The 18,831-nt window shown below is 38.2% G+C and overlaps 1 protein-coding gene across 5 annotated transcripts in view; it reads right to left on the reverse strand.

The window, feature by feature from the left end:
• Window positions 1-18,831, reverse strand: part of INPP5A (inositol polyphosphate-5-phosphatase A) — a 429,418-nt gene that overhangs the window by 127,037 nt on the left and 283,550 nt on the right. For all 5 annotated transcript variants that reach the window (XM_077822695.1, XM_077822696.1, XM_077822699.1 and 2 more), the window contains 2 exons: window positions 12,898-12,950; window positions 5,380-5,499 (listed from right to left, as the gene is read on the reverse strand). In XM_077822695.1, the coding sequence (XP_077678821.1) occupies window positions 5,380-5,499; window positions 12,898-12,950 (173 nt within the window). The remainder of the gene's footprint in view (window positions 1-5,379; window positions 5,500-12,897; window positions 12,951-18,831) is intronic.

Raw genomic sequence — 18,831 nt, forward strand, 5'->3', positions numbered from 1 at the left:
ATGCCTCCTCTTTTTGTTTTTTAAAACCAAAATAAACTGTTTACTATTCTAATATTATTAGATTAAATATTTGCATTCAAAAAATCTTATTCAGAATTACTTCATAATCATGCAAACATTTCTAGATACCTCTAACATCAACTTTCATTTTTAAAAAGTTTACAATTTAAAGATATTTTAGAAGCTTCATGCCTATGTACTAAAGCTTTGGCATAAAATAATATATGTGGTTAACAAGACTTTTGTAACGTTAAAATAATTTACTTAAGTTTTACTTGTACCTATTGCTTTTAATTCTTGCATAAGAGAATCTTGTGGTCATTTGAACCCCACATTAACGAGGTTGTAGTTAGTTAATGTTTATGAAGATATTCACAGAATTGCTGATGCACACAGAGGACAGAACTGTGGTTCACTTACTCCCACCGTGACTTACATCAACTGTGAGAAGGTGTTTCTGTTTCATTCACTGAAGGTTTAGCTCATTAAACTGTTTTCCTTCTCAGTATTGTTCACTGAGTCTGAACTGCATTGCAGTTAAATGCTCTTTAGCAGTTTAAAGGCTTTAGAGGAAAAGACTTATCAGCCTCTGTTTTTAACAGCACTAAATCTGCATTATTAGTTCATGCAGATAAGGGGATTTAAAGGCCTGGCTTGAAAACTCTCTGTTCTATGTTTATCTGACACCGCATAGCTCCAGTAGCTCAGCTGGAAATGTAGATCTATGAAGCTTTAAAGAGAGATTAAAGCCAAGAAAAGAAGTACTTTTCCCCCTATAGATGTTCTCACTTTTCCTTTTCCTACTGTCTGAAGGAGTGATGGCAGACAATGGTCAAAGATGGTTCCCAAAACCTTCTGAATGGGGACACTGTTGGTGGTAGCATTCATTCAAAGTGAGCTTCAGTGTATTGTCCTCCCCAATCAGCAGATCAGAATAGAGTTTGCTGGTGGCTGCCAAAAGGTTAGCAGTGCCCATGAAAGGGGTTTCCCATTATTCACTGCTCTTACAGAACTCCTCTTTTGTGCTAGTCAGCCCATCATTTCACTATGGAGGTCCGGATCTGCGGCTGGCTGCTCTCTGAAAATGAGCAATTCATGTGAATGCAAACCCACAGTAGTAGTGCAACCTAAAATTGAAGGTTTTCTTTTCTAAAGACAGGGGAGTTAGGGCAGTTTTTGGCAATGTCACATTTTAATGATATACCATCATGACATCTTTGACCCACAGTTAACACTAATACTACAGTCTGATTTCCTTACCCTTGCCAGGGCATCGTGGGAGGTCCAAAGCCAAAATTAGCTAAATGAAGCACATAGCATGCTGTGGCAAGCAAGCAATAAATAATACAGATCGATCTGTTTAGGTTCCTTAATGCAGAACAAAAGAGAAGAGGGACTGAAAATCAAATAAAAACAACAACAACAACAACAACAACAAAAAAACAAAGCAAAGGAAAGGAAAGGAAAAATTATCTTATCTGTTGGGGTACTGTAACAATATATATCAATTTTTTTTGGCTAAAAGCACTCCCAATCAAGCAGATCTAGAACTCACTGAAGCTCAGTTCATTAATTCAAAGTATATCTTAAAAACTTACACAGCCAACCTATTTACGTTACATCAATAAGGTTTATGATTTTTAAAAAATGTTTTAACTGTTTTACTTTGATAGAAATGGCATCAGATGATTTCTCTTCTCCAGCCCTCCCAAAAGTGAGAACGACACACTAAATGTTAAAGCTTTTCCTACCTATCCCCTACTGGTATATAGTGGAAAAGTAGAGTATGCACGCAGTGGAAAAAAGCTAAATCTTTCATTAAATAGATGGGCCAGTTTTTAGCTAAATGAAAATTATCCTGGAGACATAAGCAGAGAGGTAAGGCTTTGGCTCTTATATTTTCTAAATAAGAAAATATCTATACCCAATTCTATACTTTAAAAGTCTTTCAATGGAAATCTAAAAATACGAAAAAGCACAATACTGTCTACATACAAACAAGATATTTTATGCTGCATATCTAAATTTGGGTCTATTTCCTCTTCATTTTCTATAGGAAACAATCACGAAAATAAACTATTATTCTTTTGTAGAGAATTCCTTACAGAGGAGGTTATTGTATGCAACATCTCAATGCAAACGGGAACATTGTGTGTAAATGATGGAGAGAAGAGCTGGTTCATTGACCATGAGTCATCCTTAATCTCAGCCCAACCTTTGAGCACAGCCTAACCTTTGTTGGGGAGAGGAATGGGGATTTTTAAAGATCCTCCCATATTTGTACCTATTTACCCCTTCTCCCTTGCTCATCTGACCTGCCCGCCCCCATCTAGTGCTCCTTATAAGGCTACCCATCCAGTGCTGCTCAAATCAATGGCTTGCGGGAGGGATTCACAAGCCACTCTCAGTACCTGCCAGTCTGAATTTGGATTCCCCATATAGCGACACTCTTAGGCTGATCTCCAGTATGTTACGGCTCAACCTTTTCTGAAAAGATGTGGCTATGACAGTTTCTTCACTGGTCTTGGATATCTTTTACTGAAAAGCTCATTCTCAGTGGCATACGTTGCACCTTGGCACCCCTGACAGGAGAAGCCCCAGACCACACTATACGTAAATACAGAAAGGCTATCTTAGCTAGGGCCCTACCAAATTCACAGTCCATTTTGGTCAATTTCATGGTCATAGGATTTAAAAAACATAGGATTTTAAAAATCGTAAATTTCATGAGTTCAGATGTTTAAATCTGAAATTTCACGGTGTTGTAACTGTAGAGGTCCTGACCCAAAAGGGGGATGTGGTGGGGGTCGCAAAGTTATTGAAGGGGGGTTGGGGTATTGCCACCTTTACTTCTGTACTGCTGCTAGCAGCTGCGCTGCCTTCAGAGCTGGGCGGCTGTAGAGCAGCGGCTGCTGGCTGGGAGTCAAGTTCTGAAGGCAGCGCCACCATCAGCAGCAGTGCAGATGTAAAGGTGGCATAGTATGGTATTGCCACGCTTACTTCTGCATTGCTGCTGGCAGGGTGCTGCCCTCAGAGCTGGGCACCTGGCCAGCAGCTGCCGCTCTCTGGCCACCCAGCTCTGAAGGCAGCGCAGAAGTAAGGGTGGCAATACTGCAGCCCTCCGACAATAACCTTGCAACCCCCCCTGCAACTCTGTTTTGGGTCGGGATCCCCAGTTTGATAAACTTTGGTCTTCCCAGTGACATCTGTATTGTATAGCGTAAAATTACACAAAAGACCAGATTTCATGACCTCTGACATGTTTTTCCTGGCTGTGAATTTGGTAGGACCTTAGTCATAGCTCTGCAGTAATATTAACCAAGGCACAGGCTTCCAGGAGAGGAATCATCTGGAGGCTATAGGGAAGTGGGAGATTGATAGAAGCCTTTTATGGAGGAGTGATGTGAGGTGCTAATGTAACACCATGGGCAGGATTGGACCAGGGACTTCTGAAGCTTAGTGCATGAGCCTCTACCATATGAGCTAAAAGCCAACTGCCTCTAAACTAAGGCTGTAGAGCAGACTCATTTAACTCTCTCTCTCTCTCTCTCTCTCTAAGTGTCAGAGTAGCAGCTGTGTTAGTCTGTATTCGCAAAAAGAAAAGGAGTACTTGTGGCACCTTAGAGACTAACCAATTTATTTGAGCATGAGCTTTCATGAGCTACAGCTCGCTTCATCGGATGTAGCTCACGAAAGCTTATGCTCAAATAAATTGGTTAGTCTCTAAGGTGCCACAAGTACTCCTTTTCTCTCTAAGTGGTCTTGGTGCCACTAGATGGGACAGAACACCACACCCAGAAGGTGTGTTGGTTACAGTAGGATTTGTAGGGAGGGAACTTGGGAAATATGGGGGCTTAAAAGGAGGAGTAGAGAAAGCAGCATATCATGGTATCCAGAGAGGTCTAGTCTTCACTAGGAGAAAAGGTCAGTTTTTAGCACATTAGCTAACATGTTCACATCCTAGTGAGTCAAGGAAAATTGTAGTTTTAATGTGTGTTAGCTGGTCGAGGACCCTATGGTTTGCCTCAACCAGCTAACTTATGCGCGTTACAGCTACAACTTGCCTTGTCTGCATTAGGATTTTAAACATGTTAATTAATATATATTAGAAAGAAGGCCACACTGATGCCAGATGACTTCACGTGTGAGGGTGAGGGGGGCAAAGTCTGGGGAGAGTGTATGTAAGAAGGTGGAAGGGACGTGTCTTGCAAGGAACAAGGGAGGGAAGGTTGGCTGCAGGGTGATGGAAATCTGTTAAGAAGCCGGGAGATGTAACTACTAGCAATGTCACAGAAAGCATGCATGTGTGTTTGAAGAGGAGAAAATTTCAATGTTTAGATAAGAAAGGAAAAGAGAAAGAACTGCATGAAAAGAACCATGTTATGAATGAACCTATTCGCTCCTGATATCAAATTATTCCTAACTTATCTGTAATTGCTTAGAGAGATTCCTAAAAAGTTAAGTTACATTTACAGTATCACCATTACGTTACAGACAACATTGCATATGAAAACGTCTTTAAAGATAAACTTTTAGGCTCTATTTCTCTGGGAAACATGAATTCAATCAATACTTCATAAAAGAAGCATTCAAATCTTCCAGAGAATCATTAGATGTGACAGTTCAGGCTACTGCTGTATAAATATACTTCCTTTCTGCCTATACATTGCCAATACATGTATGCCCATACATAAATCATCTTTTCTTGATGGCTGCCTTTATTATGGATCCATAACTGCTAAAGAGGATTATCAAAAGTTTCTTTAGCATATTCTGACAGTGCACTGCCCACTGGACTGAGTTTACTTTGTTAACACTGTTATAGACCATGGTGCTATCAATAGCTATGGCAGCTGTGTACAAATAATACATTCTCTTTTATAAACAGATTAGATGTTTAGCGTACACTGCTTCTGTGGAGATTAACATACCTTGCATTGAAAACACATTTGAACAGCAACACTTTTTGTTTGCACTTAGCCCCTGTGTAGACTGGGGGGGAAAAGGTGTACTTTTAAGATGTGCTAACACCATTTAAAAATATACTTTTTCCCCCCTAGGCTACAAAAGGCTATAGAAAATCCATAGAAATCCCCCAGTCTTTTCAATTTCTTTTAAAATAATCAGCATTACAAACTGACCTCTAATCAGATCCATGTGAAAACATTCTTAACTCTTATAAAAAGTGTACTGTTTTAATCTGTATTCGTGCAGTCTTGCAAGTGGAGGAAAATGCTATCAACAGTATACTGTGTGTAACTGTTTTTCGACAGTGGAATAAAAATCTTGGTATGATTAGGAAGTATTTTTTATCATAGCTTTTATAAATGACTGAGGGGAAGAGGAGGATGAGAGAGACTAATAGAGTCTAATACATACCTATCAAGTACATAACCAAGAGCTTTATGTCGTATTCCTGAGTAAACCGATGGGCTTGTTTCCCAAGCAATTAAATTGGAAGCATCATGGAAAAGATGAATGTTTACCAAGTCAAAGGCACTATGACAAAGGAAAAACAAATAAAATGACTCAGGATAAAAGAAAAAACATTAGTAGCAAGCAGTGGAGCATTCAACATCATAGCACAACATTGTATATTCACTGCTACGGCAACTTACATTTACTCATCCAGACAGTGCAAAGTTATGCTATCGTACAAGAAATTGCCATGGAGAGTAGCACCAATCTGATCCATGGTTAAGGTTTCAGCTAGGCTTCTGTTTACGGTTTATGTATTATGCAAAAATAGAAAGATTGAGATCAATTACAGCTCAGAAAGAGGGGTGGGGATTTTTGTGCAAACTGGGCAAACTGTAACATGACATACGCATAACTTGAGCTGGCTGGAAAATTGCAGATGAAACAGTGTTTTGGAGATTCAGCTAAATTGAAACATTCTGTGGAAATGGTTTGATTTCACTGAAGATCCGAAGGAACCTACCTGACTTCCTGCCAGCTCACCTGCCTGCCCACCCAGTGGGCTACCAGGAACCCCAGGACTTCCAGGGTCTGTGGCTCCAGGGCAGCCCCAGAGCTGGTGTTCCATTCCCTTTCACTGAGAATTTTTACATTTTTGGTTTTGGTCCTCATTGGAATGAAACCAAATCTTGAAATATTAAAATACTCTGCAAAATGGAATTACCTTTCTCTTACCAGCTCTATGCATACCAACTAAATAAGAACATAAGAATGGCCATACTTGGTCAGACCAAAGGTCCATCTAGCCCAGTATCCTGTTTTCCGACAGTGGCCAATGCCAGGTGCCCCAGAGGGAATGAAAAGAATAGGTAATCATCAAGTGATACATCCCCTGTCGCCCATTCCCAGCTTCTGGCAAACAGAGGCTAGGGACACCATCCCTGCACATACTTGCTAATAGCCATTGATGGACCTATCCTCCATGAATTTATCTAGGTCTTTTTTGAACTCTGTTATAGTCCTGATCTTCACAATATCCTCTGGCAAAGAGTTCCACAGACTGACTGTGCGTTGTGTGAAGAAATACTTCCTTTTGTTTGTTTTAAACCTGCTGCCTATTAATTTCATTTGGTGACCCCTAGTTTTTGTGTTCTGAGAAGAAGTAAATAACACTTCCTTCCTTACTTTTTCCACACTGGTCATGATTTTATAGACCTTCATCATATTCACCCTTAGTCGTCCTTTTTCCAAGCTGAAAAGTCCCAATTTTATTAATCTCTCCTCATATGGCAGCCGTTCCATACCCATAATAATTTTTGTTGCCCTTTTCTGAACCTTTTCCAATTCCAATATATATTTTTTGAGATGAGGCGACCACATCTGCACACAGTATTCAAGATGTGGACATACCATAGGTTTATACAGAGGCAATATGATATTTTCTTTCTTATTATCTATCCCTTTCTTAATGATTCCCAACATTCTGTTTGCTTTTTGACTGCAGCTGCACACTGAGTTGATGTTTTCAGAGAACTATCCACAATGACTCCAAGATCTCTTTCTTGAGTGGTAACAGCCAATTTAGACCCCATCATTTTATATGTATAGTTGGAAATATGCTTTCCAACGTGCATTACTTTGCATTTGTCAACACTGAATTTCATCTGCCATTTTGTTCCCGTCACCCAGTTTTGAGAGATCCTTTTGTAACTCTTTGCAGTCTGCCTGGGACTTAACTATCTTGAGCAATTTTGTTTCATCTGCAAATTTTGCCACCTCACTGTTTACCCCCTTTTCCAGATCATTTATGAATACACCAGACCCTCGCTAGAATGCAGGATTTGGGATCCATGCGTGGTACCGCGTTAACGTGGGGACCGTGTTATAGCGGGGACCACATTAAAATGAATTGCAATTAAAGTATTTAAATTTGGGATTCATGGTCGCAACCGCTTTATATGAGAATTTGCGCTATATTGACGCGCGTTCTAGCGAGGGTCCAGTGTATATTGAAAAGGACTGGGCCCAGTACAGGGACACCACTGTTTTCCCCTCTCCATTCTGAAAACTGGCCATTTATTCCTACCCTTTGTTTCCCATCTTTTAACCAGTTACCAATCCATGAGAGGACCTTCCCTCTTACCCTATGACAGTTTACTTTGCTTAAGAGCCTTTGGTGAGAGACCTTGTCAAAGGCTTTCTGAAAATCTAAGTACGCTATATCCACTGGACCCCCTTGTCCACATGCTTGTTGACCCCCTCAATGAATTTTAGTAGATTGGTGAGGCATGATTTCCCTTTACAAAAACCACGTTGACTCTTCCCCAATAAATTATGTTAATCTATGTGTCTGACAATTTTGTTCTTTACTATCGTTTCAACCAGTTTGCCCAGTACTAAAGTCAGGCTTGTAATTGCCGGGATCACCTCTGGAGCCCTTTTAAAAAATTGGCGTCACATTAGCTATCCTCCAGTCATTTGGTACAGAAGCTGATTTAAATGATAGGTTACAGATTATATTTAGTAGTTCTGCAATTTCACATTTGAATTCCTTCAGAACTCTTAGGTGAATACCATCTGGTCCTGGTGACTTATTACTGTTTAGTTTATCAATTTGTTCCAAAACCTCCTCTAATGACACCTCAATCTGGGAGAGCTCCTCAGATTTGTTACCTAAAAAGAATGGCTCAGGTTTGGGACACTCCCTCACATCCTCAGCCATGAAGACCGACGCCAAGAATTCATTTAGTTTCTCTGCAATGGCTTTATCGTCCTTGAGAGCTCCTTTAGCATCTCGATCATCCAGTGGCCCCACTGGCTGTTTAGCAATTGATATTGTTTATGTAACCCTTGTCTGCCCATCCTCCTTTCCCTCCCCCTATTATCGCAGCTTTCAGTAGCTGTGTCATATCTGCCATAAGAATGTAAGGTCTTTGGGGTAGGGATTGTGTCTTGCTATATGCCTGTACAGTACCTTGCATATTTTGGACAGTGTTGTAATAGGAACAACAATAATTATATCTTGGCAATATTCCTGTCTATATGATGTCCTTTGCAATGTCAATTGCACTATACCCTCTATTTTTACTTCCAATTTTAAGAAACATTCTAATGAATATAATGCCCCTATACCTTATACCATTAGCATCTCATTCTGCTTCCATTGAACAAACCCTAGAACTTCACAGTTCCAGCCTCTGCTTCTGTGTTGCAGCAAACATTTCCTTCAACAGCTTTGCTTTGAGTAGGGAGATTAAGGGTATATATGCACTACAGGTGTAAGGTGTGATTTCCAACTTGAAGAGACTGTGCTAGCTCTGATCGAGGTAGTGTGCTAAAAACAGAAGTGTAGCCAAAGTGGTGCAAGCAGTGCAAGGGATTCTCTGGTCCAAGTATACACCTAGGGTCTCAAATCGATCGTATTTGGGGTGGCTAGCCCTTCCCGCTGCACACGCTGTTACAGCTACACTTCTATTTTGAGTGCACTAACTAAATCAGAGCTAGCATGCGTATGCATATGTCAACTCGAGCTGGAAAATATTCTAACTTTGGTAGACATATCCTTAGTCTTTCTACTCAGAGCAAAGGTGTTGAAGGAACCATTTGCTGTGGCACAGAAGCAGAAATTGGAGCCATGAAGTTCCAGGTTTTATATAATGGAAGCAGTTTTAGCTACCAAAATACAGAGTTTCATTTGCTTCTGTGGCCTTTGAGGCTGTGGTTAACCAATTGTCAGTCTCTAGCCCAGAGGATTTTTTCTGTGTGAGAGAAGCTAGAATTTTCCCCAAATTTACAATCTATAAAGGTTTTAAAAACCTCTGGGTAAAAGGAACTCTATAAATCATTAGGAAAAGTAATGTGTTTAAACAAATCAGAATTTCTTACACATGACCATCTATTATTTGGTGAACAGGCACATGCATGCTTAAACAGATTACTATAATCTTACACCTATTTCATTATGTATATGTTCTCTGCCTATGCCTGACCCTTCTCCATCACCTTTGGATGCCTGCTTGCCCATCAGAGCATCCTGATAGTAGTCATACACGATTTTGAACACAGCAACTGCAATTCTGCTCATCCCTTAAGCAGATCACACAAAGGTTTGTGGGGCCTCTTCATTTTTACCCTTTATCATGGAGTGGCCCTCTAAAGGGCAGGCAGAAAATAGCCCTATGAAAATTATACACAATGTGAAGTTAAATCAGATCATTCAGTCACTCAGCCCAATCCTTCCAGCAATTATTCATTTCCTATCTTGGAGTAAAAATTTACTCTGAACCCATCTGTGAACAATGTTTTCTCTAAACACAGCTTCAACATGCCCCAAAATAGAAAGCCCAAGAAGGCAACACAGACCTTGAGGTCCCTCATGAGGCAAGAAGAAAAGGCTTGGTTAGTTACCAATAATTGGTGTTCTATAAATATACATTCCTCCACAGAACCCCATCCTTGGAGGCACATGCTGTGCCACCTGGATTCAGGAAGATTAAAAAGCATTAAAGTTATCCGACAGTTGCCTGCCTAATTTATGGGCCAAACCAGAGTTTAGCAAAGGAGGAAGTAGCCCTTCCCTTGTTTCTCACCAAGTGCTCAGCCAATTACTGTGCATATGCTAAATACAACAACCAAGAACAATATTCATCACTTACGAATATTGTATGTGAACATTTGTCACACCGTTTAAAATCAAACTCTCCTTGTTTTAGGATCTGAAATGGCTACACTTTCTAAATATCCACAGAAGAGAAAAATACCTTTGTTTTTTATAACTATCTTTGAACAACACAACACACAAAGAGCTACAGTAAAGAGTCAGAGAACATGGGAAATGTGGTGACACACCAACAGTTCCAAGTTCAATGGCAAATGGAAAAGCTGCAACTTGTGGAACAGGGCTGAGGTGCCTTCCTTATAGATATGGCTATGGTGCATATATTGTGGCATAATGTTACCCTATTACACCCTTACTGCTTTTTCCAGTTCTAGACCCATACTGCAGCACACATGATTCTAAGAGTAAGGATCTGTGAAGGCAGTTTGGTGAATATTAAGTATTTTTCCTGTTTATTCTTGTCATAAGATAGGAACCACGTTTAAGCTTTCTGGGGTTGGGACTCTCCTGTGTTTGTACAGTATCCTACACAATCAGACCCCAATCCCAATATAGGTAATTATTAATAATATAATTTGCATAGAAGCAAAATAAACAGCTTCAGTGATTATAAAAACTCCAACACACCTTCAAAATCTGTATCACCTACATAAACCCTTTGTCTTGCATATGCCTCTGCTGTGAATGTTACTCATTTAGGATGTATTTCAGCAAGGAACTTTAGCACATATCTAACTTTAAGCACATGAACCTGGACTTCAAAGAGACTATTCATATGCTTAAAATTAGGTACATGCATAAATACATTGCTGTAAAGGGTCCTAAATCTGGATCAAATGTGTTGAGAACACAGAATCTCAGAGAGCGCCAGTTCTCTATCTCACCCAAAGAGTTAACAATATTAATGCAACCAATTAAAAACAGATAAACTATCTACCAAAGAAACTTCTAATAGTCAACTGCAGATGACCATTAGAAACAGAGTTAATAGGTGGTACAGCTTCTTCTCAGAAAACAGTTTTATATGTAATATTGGAATGATGTTGGACATTATTTGGTTGTAAAAAAAAAAAAAGTTCAAGGCACAGATGGCTCATCAGGCTGATGCAGTTTAAGGCACATCAGTTTCCCTAGCCAATACCTTTGACTTCTCACCTCTGCAGATCAGGTACCCATTTTGCAGTTGGGTGAAACAGAGGTAGCCTTTCAGTGTGAGATTGAGCAAAACTCAAACCCAGAGCCTCAGGGATTGTAGTCAAGTACCTTAATCACTCAGCCACTATGCCTCAACCTATTTGAGAGTACCATATTCATGCTTTCTTGATGGCAGAATTCATTATTATTTACTCTGCTTTGTTTCTAGAATCTAATGGATGCCTTTGATATTTAGAACAAGATTTTCTATTCTCATTACCCAAAATTATATCAGAAACAACAATAATTTCCCCATAAATCTGCTATATCGATAGCAGCAGTTAACCAACAGCTTGAAGAATAAGAAATATACATTTGGTGTTCTTGAGAGATAGAGCTTGCCTCTTTCTGAGCCAACCATTCATTCCTGGATAAACGAAGGTGAAATTTAACCAATTTTTCCAGTTTTTTTCTTCCCAATTTTTGTCCCTTACACTCCTTTTAAATTTTAAAGACAAATAAAGAAATATGCCCCAAAATAAATAAATATGAAATAAACTTAAATGTCTCAAATATAGAGGCTTTTCCTCTTAAATGTACCACAACATCAGCTGAAGTTTCTCTGGTTTAGGTCACAGAGACATGTGACCCATTCTCAGCCAATAGCCACTCTACACAATAATGCTGGGCTTTAAAAACTATTGACAAGTTAAGAAATAATGCAAAACTAACATAAGAGTGAATGTTAGTTCACATGACCTTCTCTCTTATAAGCCTATCATCAGACACAACTCAAGTAGGTTTGGCAATCTCATGATGTAATACACATAACTGATAGTCAAGTACAGTCAGTATCACAAACTTTTTACATTATTTTCTAAGTAACATTATTTTAGGATAAGTTACTAATTCATCTCAGGGTTACACAACAACAAACTTACACTTTCCTAAGCATTCTTAAACAGAAAGGATTGCTAAATATCTTAAATATTCACCATTTTTACTGAATATATTTATATATAAAGACCTGTGAAGCAATAATAATTTATTGAAAACAGGAGACATCAATGAGGGATAAACCTCTCAATTCCCTTTGATTTCTTATGGAGGCACTATCCCATCTACCATATAATAACTAAAAAATGTAACCCTACAAATAATAGCAAACTGAATATTTATGATTCCGAGTTTTTAAATATTTGGCCAGCATAGGATGAGCCGCGATCTGGGCCCAAAATAGCAAGGCAGACCTAAATTCTGCAAATAAAGAACAATTGCTCATTGCAGATGTGTTTCAGTGCACAAATGTGTAGCAGGAACTGATGTATATGGGCTTGATCCAACACCCAGTGAAGTCACTGGAAGTTTTTCAATGGACTTAAGTGGGCACTGGCTTGGGCTCTAAATGGCTAGCTGAACGAGTACATAGAAAGTGGTATATTTTTTCATAAATACTTCCAAAGCTTTTTGGATATCTGTGCCTCACAGATAATTTTCTTGATCAGTCTAATGGCAACTATGCAAATATTAAAATCACATTTATAAAAGTGAGTTTTACCACTTGTCATTTACAATTTACTGAGAATTATTTTGAACATAATAAAGCTAAGCATGATCTGTCATCTCTTCTTTGTAGCAAATAAATTAGGTTATATACATAAAGTTTCTCATAGAAAATATATATGAAATAAAAATAAGCATAAATAACTTAATAGGATGCAACATACCAATCGGTAATACACCATCTTGTGCGAATGAAGCCTTTTCTGGACCATTTACACTGAAAAATAAATAAGCAATTTAAATCAGTCAGCTTAAATGAAGGATTGATGGGAGTGTATGAAGAGGTTAAATATACTTTACAAGAGAATATTTTTAAACTGTTTATTGAGAACATAAAATGAACAATCCATATAATGTTTAAGTAATGAGCACTATGAATTATACAAATAAAATATTATTCTCTACTATAAGGATTTAAATTGCACTGCTTACTTCTTTGTTTCATTAGTCTAACTATAAACTTCAAATAAAAACTACTTAAAAAAACCTAGTCACTTTTACATAAGTGAGTACTAACAAGGAAACGATTGTTACATTTGTACTTTCAGAAGAAAAATAAAATTACTTTGAATACATACCAAAAACCCCACAACCAAGTCTTATCAATTGTGCATAAATGCCTTAACTTGTTTGTAAATTTACCTAAACTGTGAAGATGCATCATGGAGTTTTACAATGAATTTAAATGAATGGGACATATTAGAAAGCTGTACTTTTTCTGCAGATTCTGCCTACCTAAAAATTCTGTAAAAGTTAAAGTGAATTTTAATGAGAGTGTAATAATACATTTATCAAAACAGCAATATCCTCTGTAAGATACAAAACTACTGCCAAGGTATAATACTGCTGGCATAGCAAAAGAATTCTTTCAGCCGTGGTCCTAAATTGCTCTACCCCTCCCCCCAAAAATAATTAATTAAAATTAAATTAAATTAACAAAGCCATTACGTTGAATCCCATATATATATGGCTACAGTGACTGTGATGCTGGACTATTCATTGCCCCAGATATACTTACACGATGATGCCTGTGATTTTGTGGCAAAAGACTGCAACTACTTATAATAAATAACTATTAACCATAGTACAGCATCCTTCAGAATTGAAGTAATCACACTTCTGGCCTCTCATGAGGCAATATATACACTTTTGACATATACCCTGAAAGGTGCTTTCTTTTCTCCTTACTGTGAACATAACACTAGATGAAATTCTTCACTCAGCCCCGAAACTCTACCCTAATAAACTGGTGCCTAACAAAGTCCAAACCACCCAAATACCCTGAGAGAACCTGTTTCAATACAGAAATAAAACCCCCTTCGGCTGCATACTCTTAGCTGTCACCTACAACCCCATACTGGAACGCATACAAGGTATCATCAAACAACTATAACCCATAACCAGTGGGGACCCTATCCTGAAAGAAATCTTTCCTGAACCCACTCTTCTGGCCTTCAAAGATCCTCCAACCTCACCAAGCTCATCATCAGAAGCAAGCTCCCCACAGACCAGGAACTACCAACTCAAAGCGGCACGAGGCCCTGCTAGAACAACAGATGCAAAACCTACGAATATATCTCCACTGCTACAAGTGATCAACACCCACACACACTACACACCTTTCAAGATCTATGGGTCCTACACCTACCTAATCACAAAATGTGGTGTACTTCATCCAGTGCACTAAATGCCCCAATAACTACTATGTGGGTGAAAACAGACAATCACTACTCTCTCAAATGAGCTCATACAGGAAAATGATAGAAGACAAAAATACCATATCACCTGTGGGTGAACACTTTTCAAAAAGCAATCACTCTGTATTTGACCTATCAGCCTTCATCTTCAAAGGAAACCTGCACAACACCTTCAAAAGATGAGTTTGGGAGCTTACATTCATAACTTTGCTAGAAACTAAAAGTCACAGTCTTAATAAAGACACTGGATTTATGACTTATTACAAAAATCTGTAACCCACTAACCTCCCCTTTTTGTACTATGACTACAGGGCTGTTAATGGGCCACTTCGCCTTGAATAGTCTCATAGAATATATACTCACTACTTATGCTAAACTATTTATATGATCTTGTATTTAGCTGTGAAACTCTGAGTACCTTTCCCAGACCTGAAGAAGAGCTCTGTGTAACTCAAAAGCTTGTCTCTCTCATCAACAGAAGATGGTCCAGTAAAAAATGTTACCTCACCCACCTTGTCTCTCTAATATCCTGTGACCAACAGGACTACAACAACACTGTATACATAAAGTCAAAGCAGACTGTTTTCTCATTATTTTTCAGATGAGCATCACCTCTTATTTTCTTCTCTTTAATTGTACATCTATCTTCCTGGCAACCGGATCATTTAAAAATATTACCTCCCTGGTTCTTGAGGCAACAAATCAGCAGTAACCAATCAGAAGAATGCAAAAAATACATTGTCCCTTTACAACTGTCCTTTTACTAAGGTTCCCTTACCCCCAACAAAATCCTCTTTATATTCAAAACATCAGTTTATAGAGATACTTTTAAAATCTATATTGTTTTGACTGAATAACAACTTGAACTTGGTAGCTTGAAGGTGAAAACTTACATGAATATTTTCTTTTAACACAAGTTCACAGTGGTTTGTGTAAGTAGACTTATCCAGAAATGATGGGCTACTCTCACTGATTTAGTTTTAATTTAAGAAAAAGACTATTTAAGCATCTGTTTTGGAAAAAAAACATATACAATTATGTGGATTAAATAAATTTAAGAGAAAAAAAAGGGAGTCCACTTTCTAGTCTACAATTTTTGATAGTGTCCCTTTAAATACCTATATCCAGGATCTGAATTTTACAATCACATCTGTTGAGCAGCTCTCAAATAAGCAGCTTAACTAAAGAACAGCTTTGGCTGAAACATGCTAGTGAGGATTGCTAGCATTCTCATACACTTCACATAGTTTCATCAGCTTTATATTGATTCAGCAACTGGAAAAACAAGAAAATGTTCAACTGAAAATAGTAGAAAGTTCAAGAACATTGATTAACAATAAAGTGCTTCATACAAAGACTTAACATTTATATTTGGAAATGTGAACAGATTGCACTATGAATGCTTTTTCTTCTATTTTTTTTTCATGACTTGAATTATGTCCCCATAATTTCAGATAGTTTGCTATACAGGCACAGGGTGTTTTCAGGACATTTTAGCTATTTTTTAAAAATCTGACATGGTTCTGTGCCTTATTCTTCCTGCATCAGGGATTTGTTTGTGCCTGCCAGTTGTCCTTTCAGAAGAATGTTTCACAGTCTGTGATTCAACTTTGGGTGCCTGACTGACAAAAATGAATGTAGAAACACTGAAATTAATTTGTTTGAAGAAGAGTTGAGGGATACCAAAGGGGAGATTTGAGAAGAGATAGTTGACTTGTGGGAAAGTTATAATTTTAACACCACCAATCCTCTCAATGAGAGATACCGTAGTGGTATTCCAACCCATTTTTCTAGTCCTTTGATAGCTTTTGTAAATTGTTTAATAAAATTAGCTTTGAAGAGTTCTCCTTTATCCGAAACATTGTGGATACCAAGATACCTAATTTGTGAAAGCTCTTTCAGGGTTCTAAAGATTTACTAGAAAACCATCAACACTGAATAAGGTTTGTGTGCATATTTTCTATTTGTAATTGTATTTGAATTTTATTTCTAACAGTGGCCTCAGATTCTGTTTCAATTAAGACTGATGATAAATCATACTACTTACTTGATTCTTCTCTCCCAACTGAATTCTTTTAACATATTTAGATTGTGATACTAGCTACTAACTAATTAAAAAAAAAATACAGAGAACCCTCTTACAACTACATTCAGCCTATTTCCAGAGTCCTATGTCAAATGCCACTCATGTATCTCAACATCCTCACCTAAGTTAACACAGCAATTGCTACATTTACCACAACAATAAATGTATCTTGAAAGAAACGAGACCTCCAAAAGTTAAGGACTCTATAAACAGTTAATGGATTTCAAAATAACTCTGGCTTTGAGCATATCAAATGTTAGTATCAACTATCCCTGGTACGCCCAGATCTTGAATACTGCGTACAGATGTGGTCCCCTCATCTCAAAAAAGATATACTGGCATTAGAAAAGGTTCAGAAAAGGGCAACTAAAATGATTAGGGGTTTGGAACGGGCCCCATATGAGGAGAGATTAAAGAGGCTAGGACTTTTCAGCTTGGAAAAGAGGAGGCTAAGGGGGCATATGATAGAGGTATATAAAATCATGAGTGGTGTGGAGAAAGTGAATAAGGAAACGTTATTTATTTGTTCCCATAATATAAGAACTAGGGGCCACCAAATGAAATTAATGGGTAGCAGGTTTAAAACAAATAAAAGGAAGTTCTTCTTTACTCAGTGCACAGTCAACCTGTGGAACTCCTTGCCTAAGGAGGTTGTGAAGGCTTGGACTATAACAGGGTTTAAAAGAGAACTGGATAAATTCATGGAGGTTAAGTCCATTAATGGGTATTAGCCAGGATGGGTAAGGAATGGTGTCCCTAGCCTCTGTTTGTCAGAGGGTGGAGATGGATGGCAGGAGAGAGATCACTAGATCATTACCTGTTAGGTTCAGTCCCTGTGGGGCACCTGGCATTGACCACTGTCGATAGACAGGATACTGGGCTGGATGGACCTTTGGTCTAACCCAGTATGGCCGTTCTTATGTTCTTACCTTGCTGTCTGTTTTTTAAAAATTGGATTCTTTACAGATATTCTTTCAGGATGTCTGATGCATTATGGAATGTATCAGCTCAAACAGCCCTGTGTTAACTAGTATGACTGAGTGACATCTTGGCCTCACTGAAGTCAATAGCAAAAATCCCATTGATTTAAATGGGGCCAGGATTTCACCAGAGGCCTCCCATATTAAATGTCTTTATCAAGCACAGCTACCATGTGCAACTAGTAATCTTCAAAATAGTCAACTATGCTTGACTGGGAACATTGTACAGTGCCCCCGAACAACAGTCATACCAAGTTTTTTGTAGTCAACTATATAAAGCCTCACCCTACAATGGAGCAGCTTCTCCATTTTAAAGAAACAAAGCTTCAGACATTCACTTAAGAAATACTAACATTCCAACTGAAATTTGTGCACTCTTGGCAGCTGATTGGACCAAAGCAGCAAACACAGCCAGAATTGGAATAGGATGTTTTGATAGAACTTCATACTGCAAAAGACTCCTTTGAATGACCCTAGGGAAATTAGTTCTTTGATATCCTTTCAGACCAGCTTCGCCTTTAGCAAACAGCAGCCTCTCTGGACTTCGAAGAAGGGACATCCATAGAAGGGCCCTATTCAATTCCCTGAGGCTGCGACTAGGATACCTCTGCACAAAATCAGGGTATTGCCTGATTAGCTTCTTCCATGCTCTTTTTCTTCTCAGACATGTCTATTTGTTGGTAATAGAGGCTCGATGGGGGATTGGGGGCTCAGGGCAATATATAAGAGAGAAGGAGAACATGGATATTTTAGATATTGGATAGCAATGGGTATTTTTAACACAATAGATCACATCAGATTCTTCCATCTGAGAACTAGGTTAAATAAAGGCCAATTTAGATGAAGTTACTCATGTCTTTAGGTAAAATAACAGACCTGCAACAACTTCTTTAGATTTGGAATAATTAGAGTGGTGAATGGATACACAAGTATTTGCAGATATGCATACTGATCTAATTAGGATCTGTACAGTGTTTCTTATTGTAAAAATGTATCTATTGTCAAATTTCCAAATGTGACTTAAGTTATTTGCATATTAGTTGATATGCCATCTTAGGGTCCAAATACAGAAGTCTGTTATGGTATTTTGGGGTTTCGTAATGCCTACACTTGTGTAGTGACTATTGGTTTTATGCACAGCAATATATACTTGATCCCACTTTGCCAAATTTTAATTGTAATAAATTAAATTAAAAATCTGAAATCTCTGAGTTTAAAACACCTCACATTTCTAAAACTTGCAGTTACATTGTGCAAGCTTTCTCTTTGTGAATAGGGTCCCCAGGGAGATTGTATTGACCTTTTAAAACCCTCTAGAAACACCACCTACATAAA

Source organism: Eretmochelys imbricata, chromosome 7 (assembly GCF_965152235.1).
Source record: "Eretmochelys imbricata isolate rEreImb1 chromosome 7, rEreImb1.hap1, whole genome shotgun sequence".
Lineage (NCBI taxonomy): Eukaryota > Metazoa > Chordata > Testudines > Cheloniidae > Eretmochelys > Eretmochelys imbricata.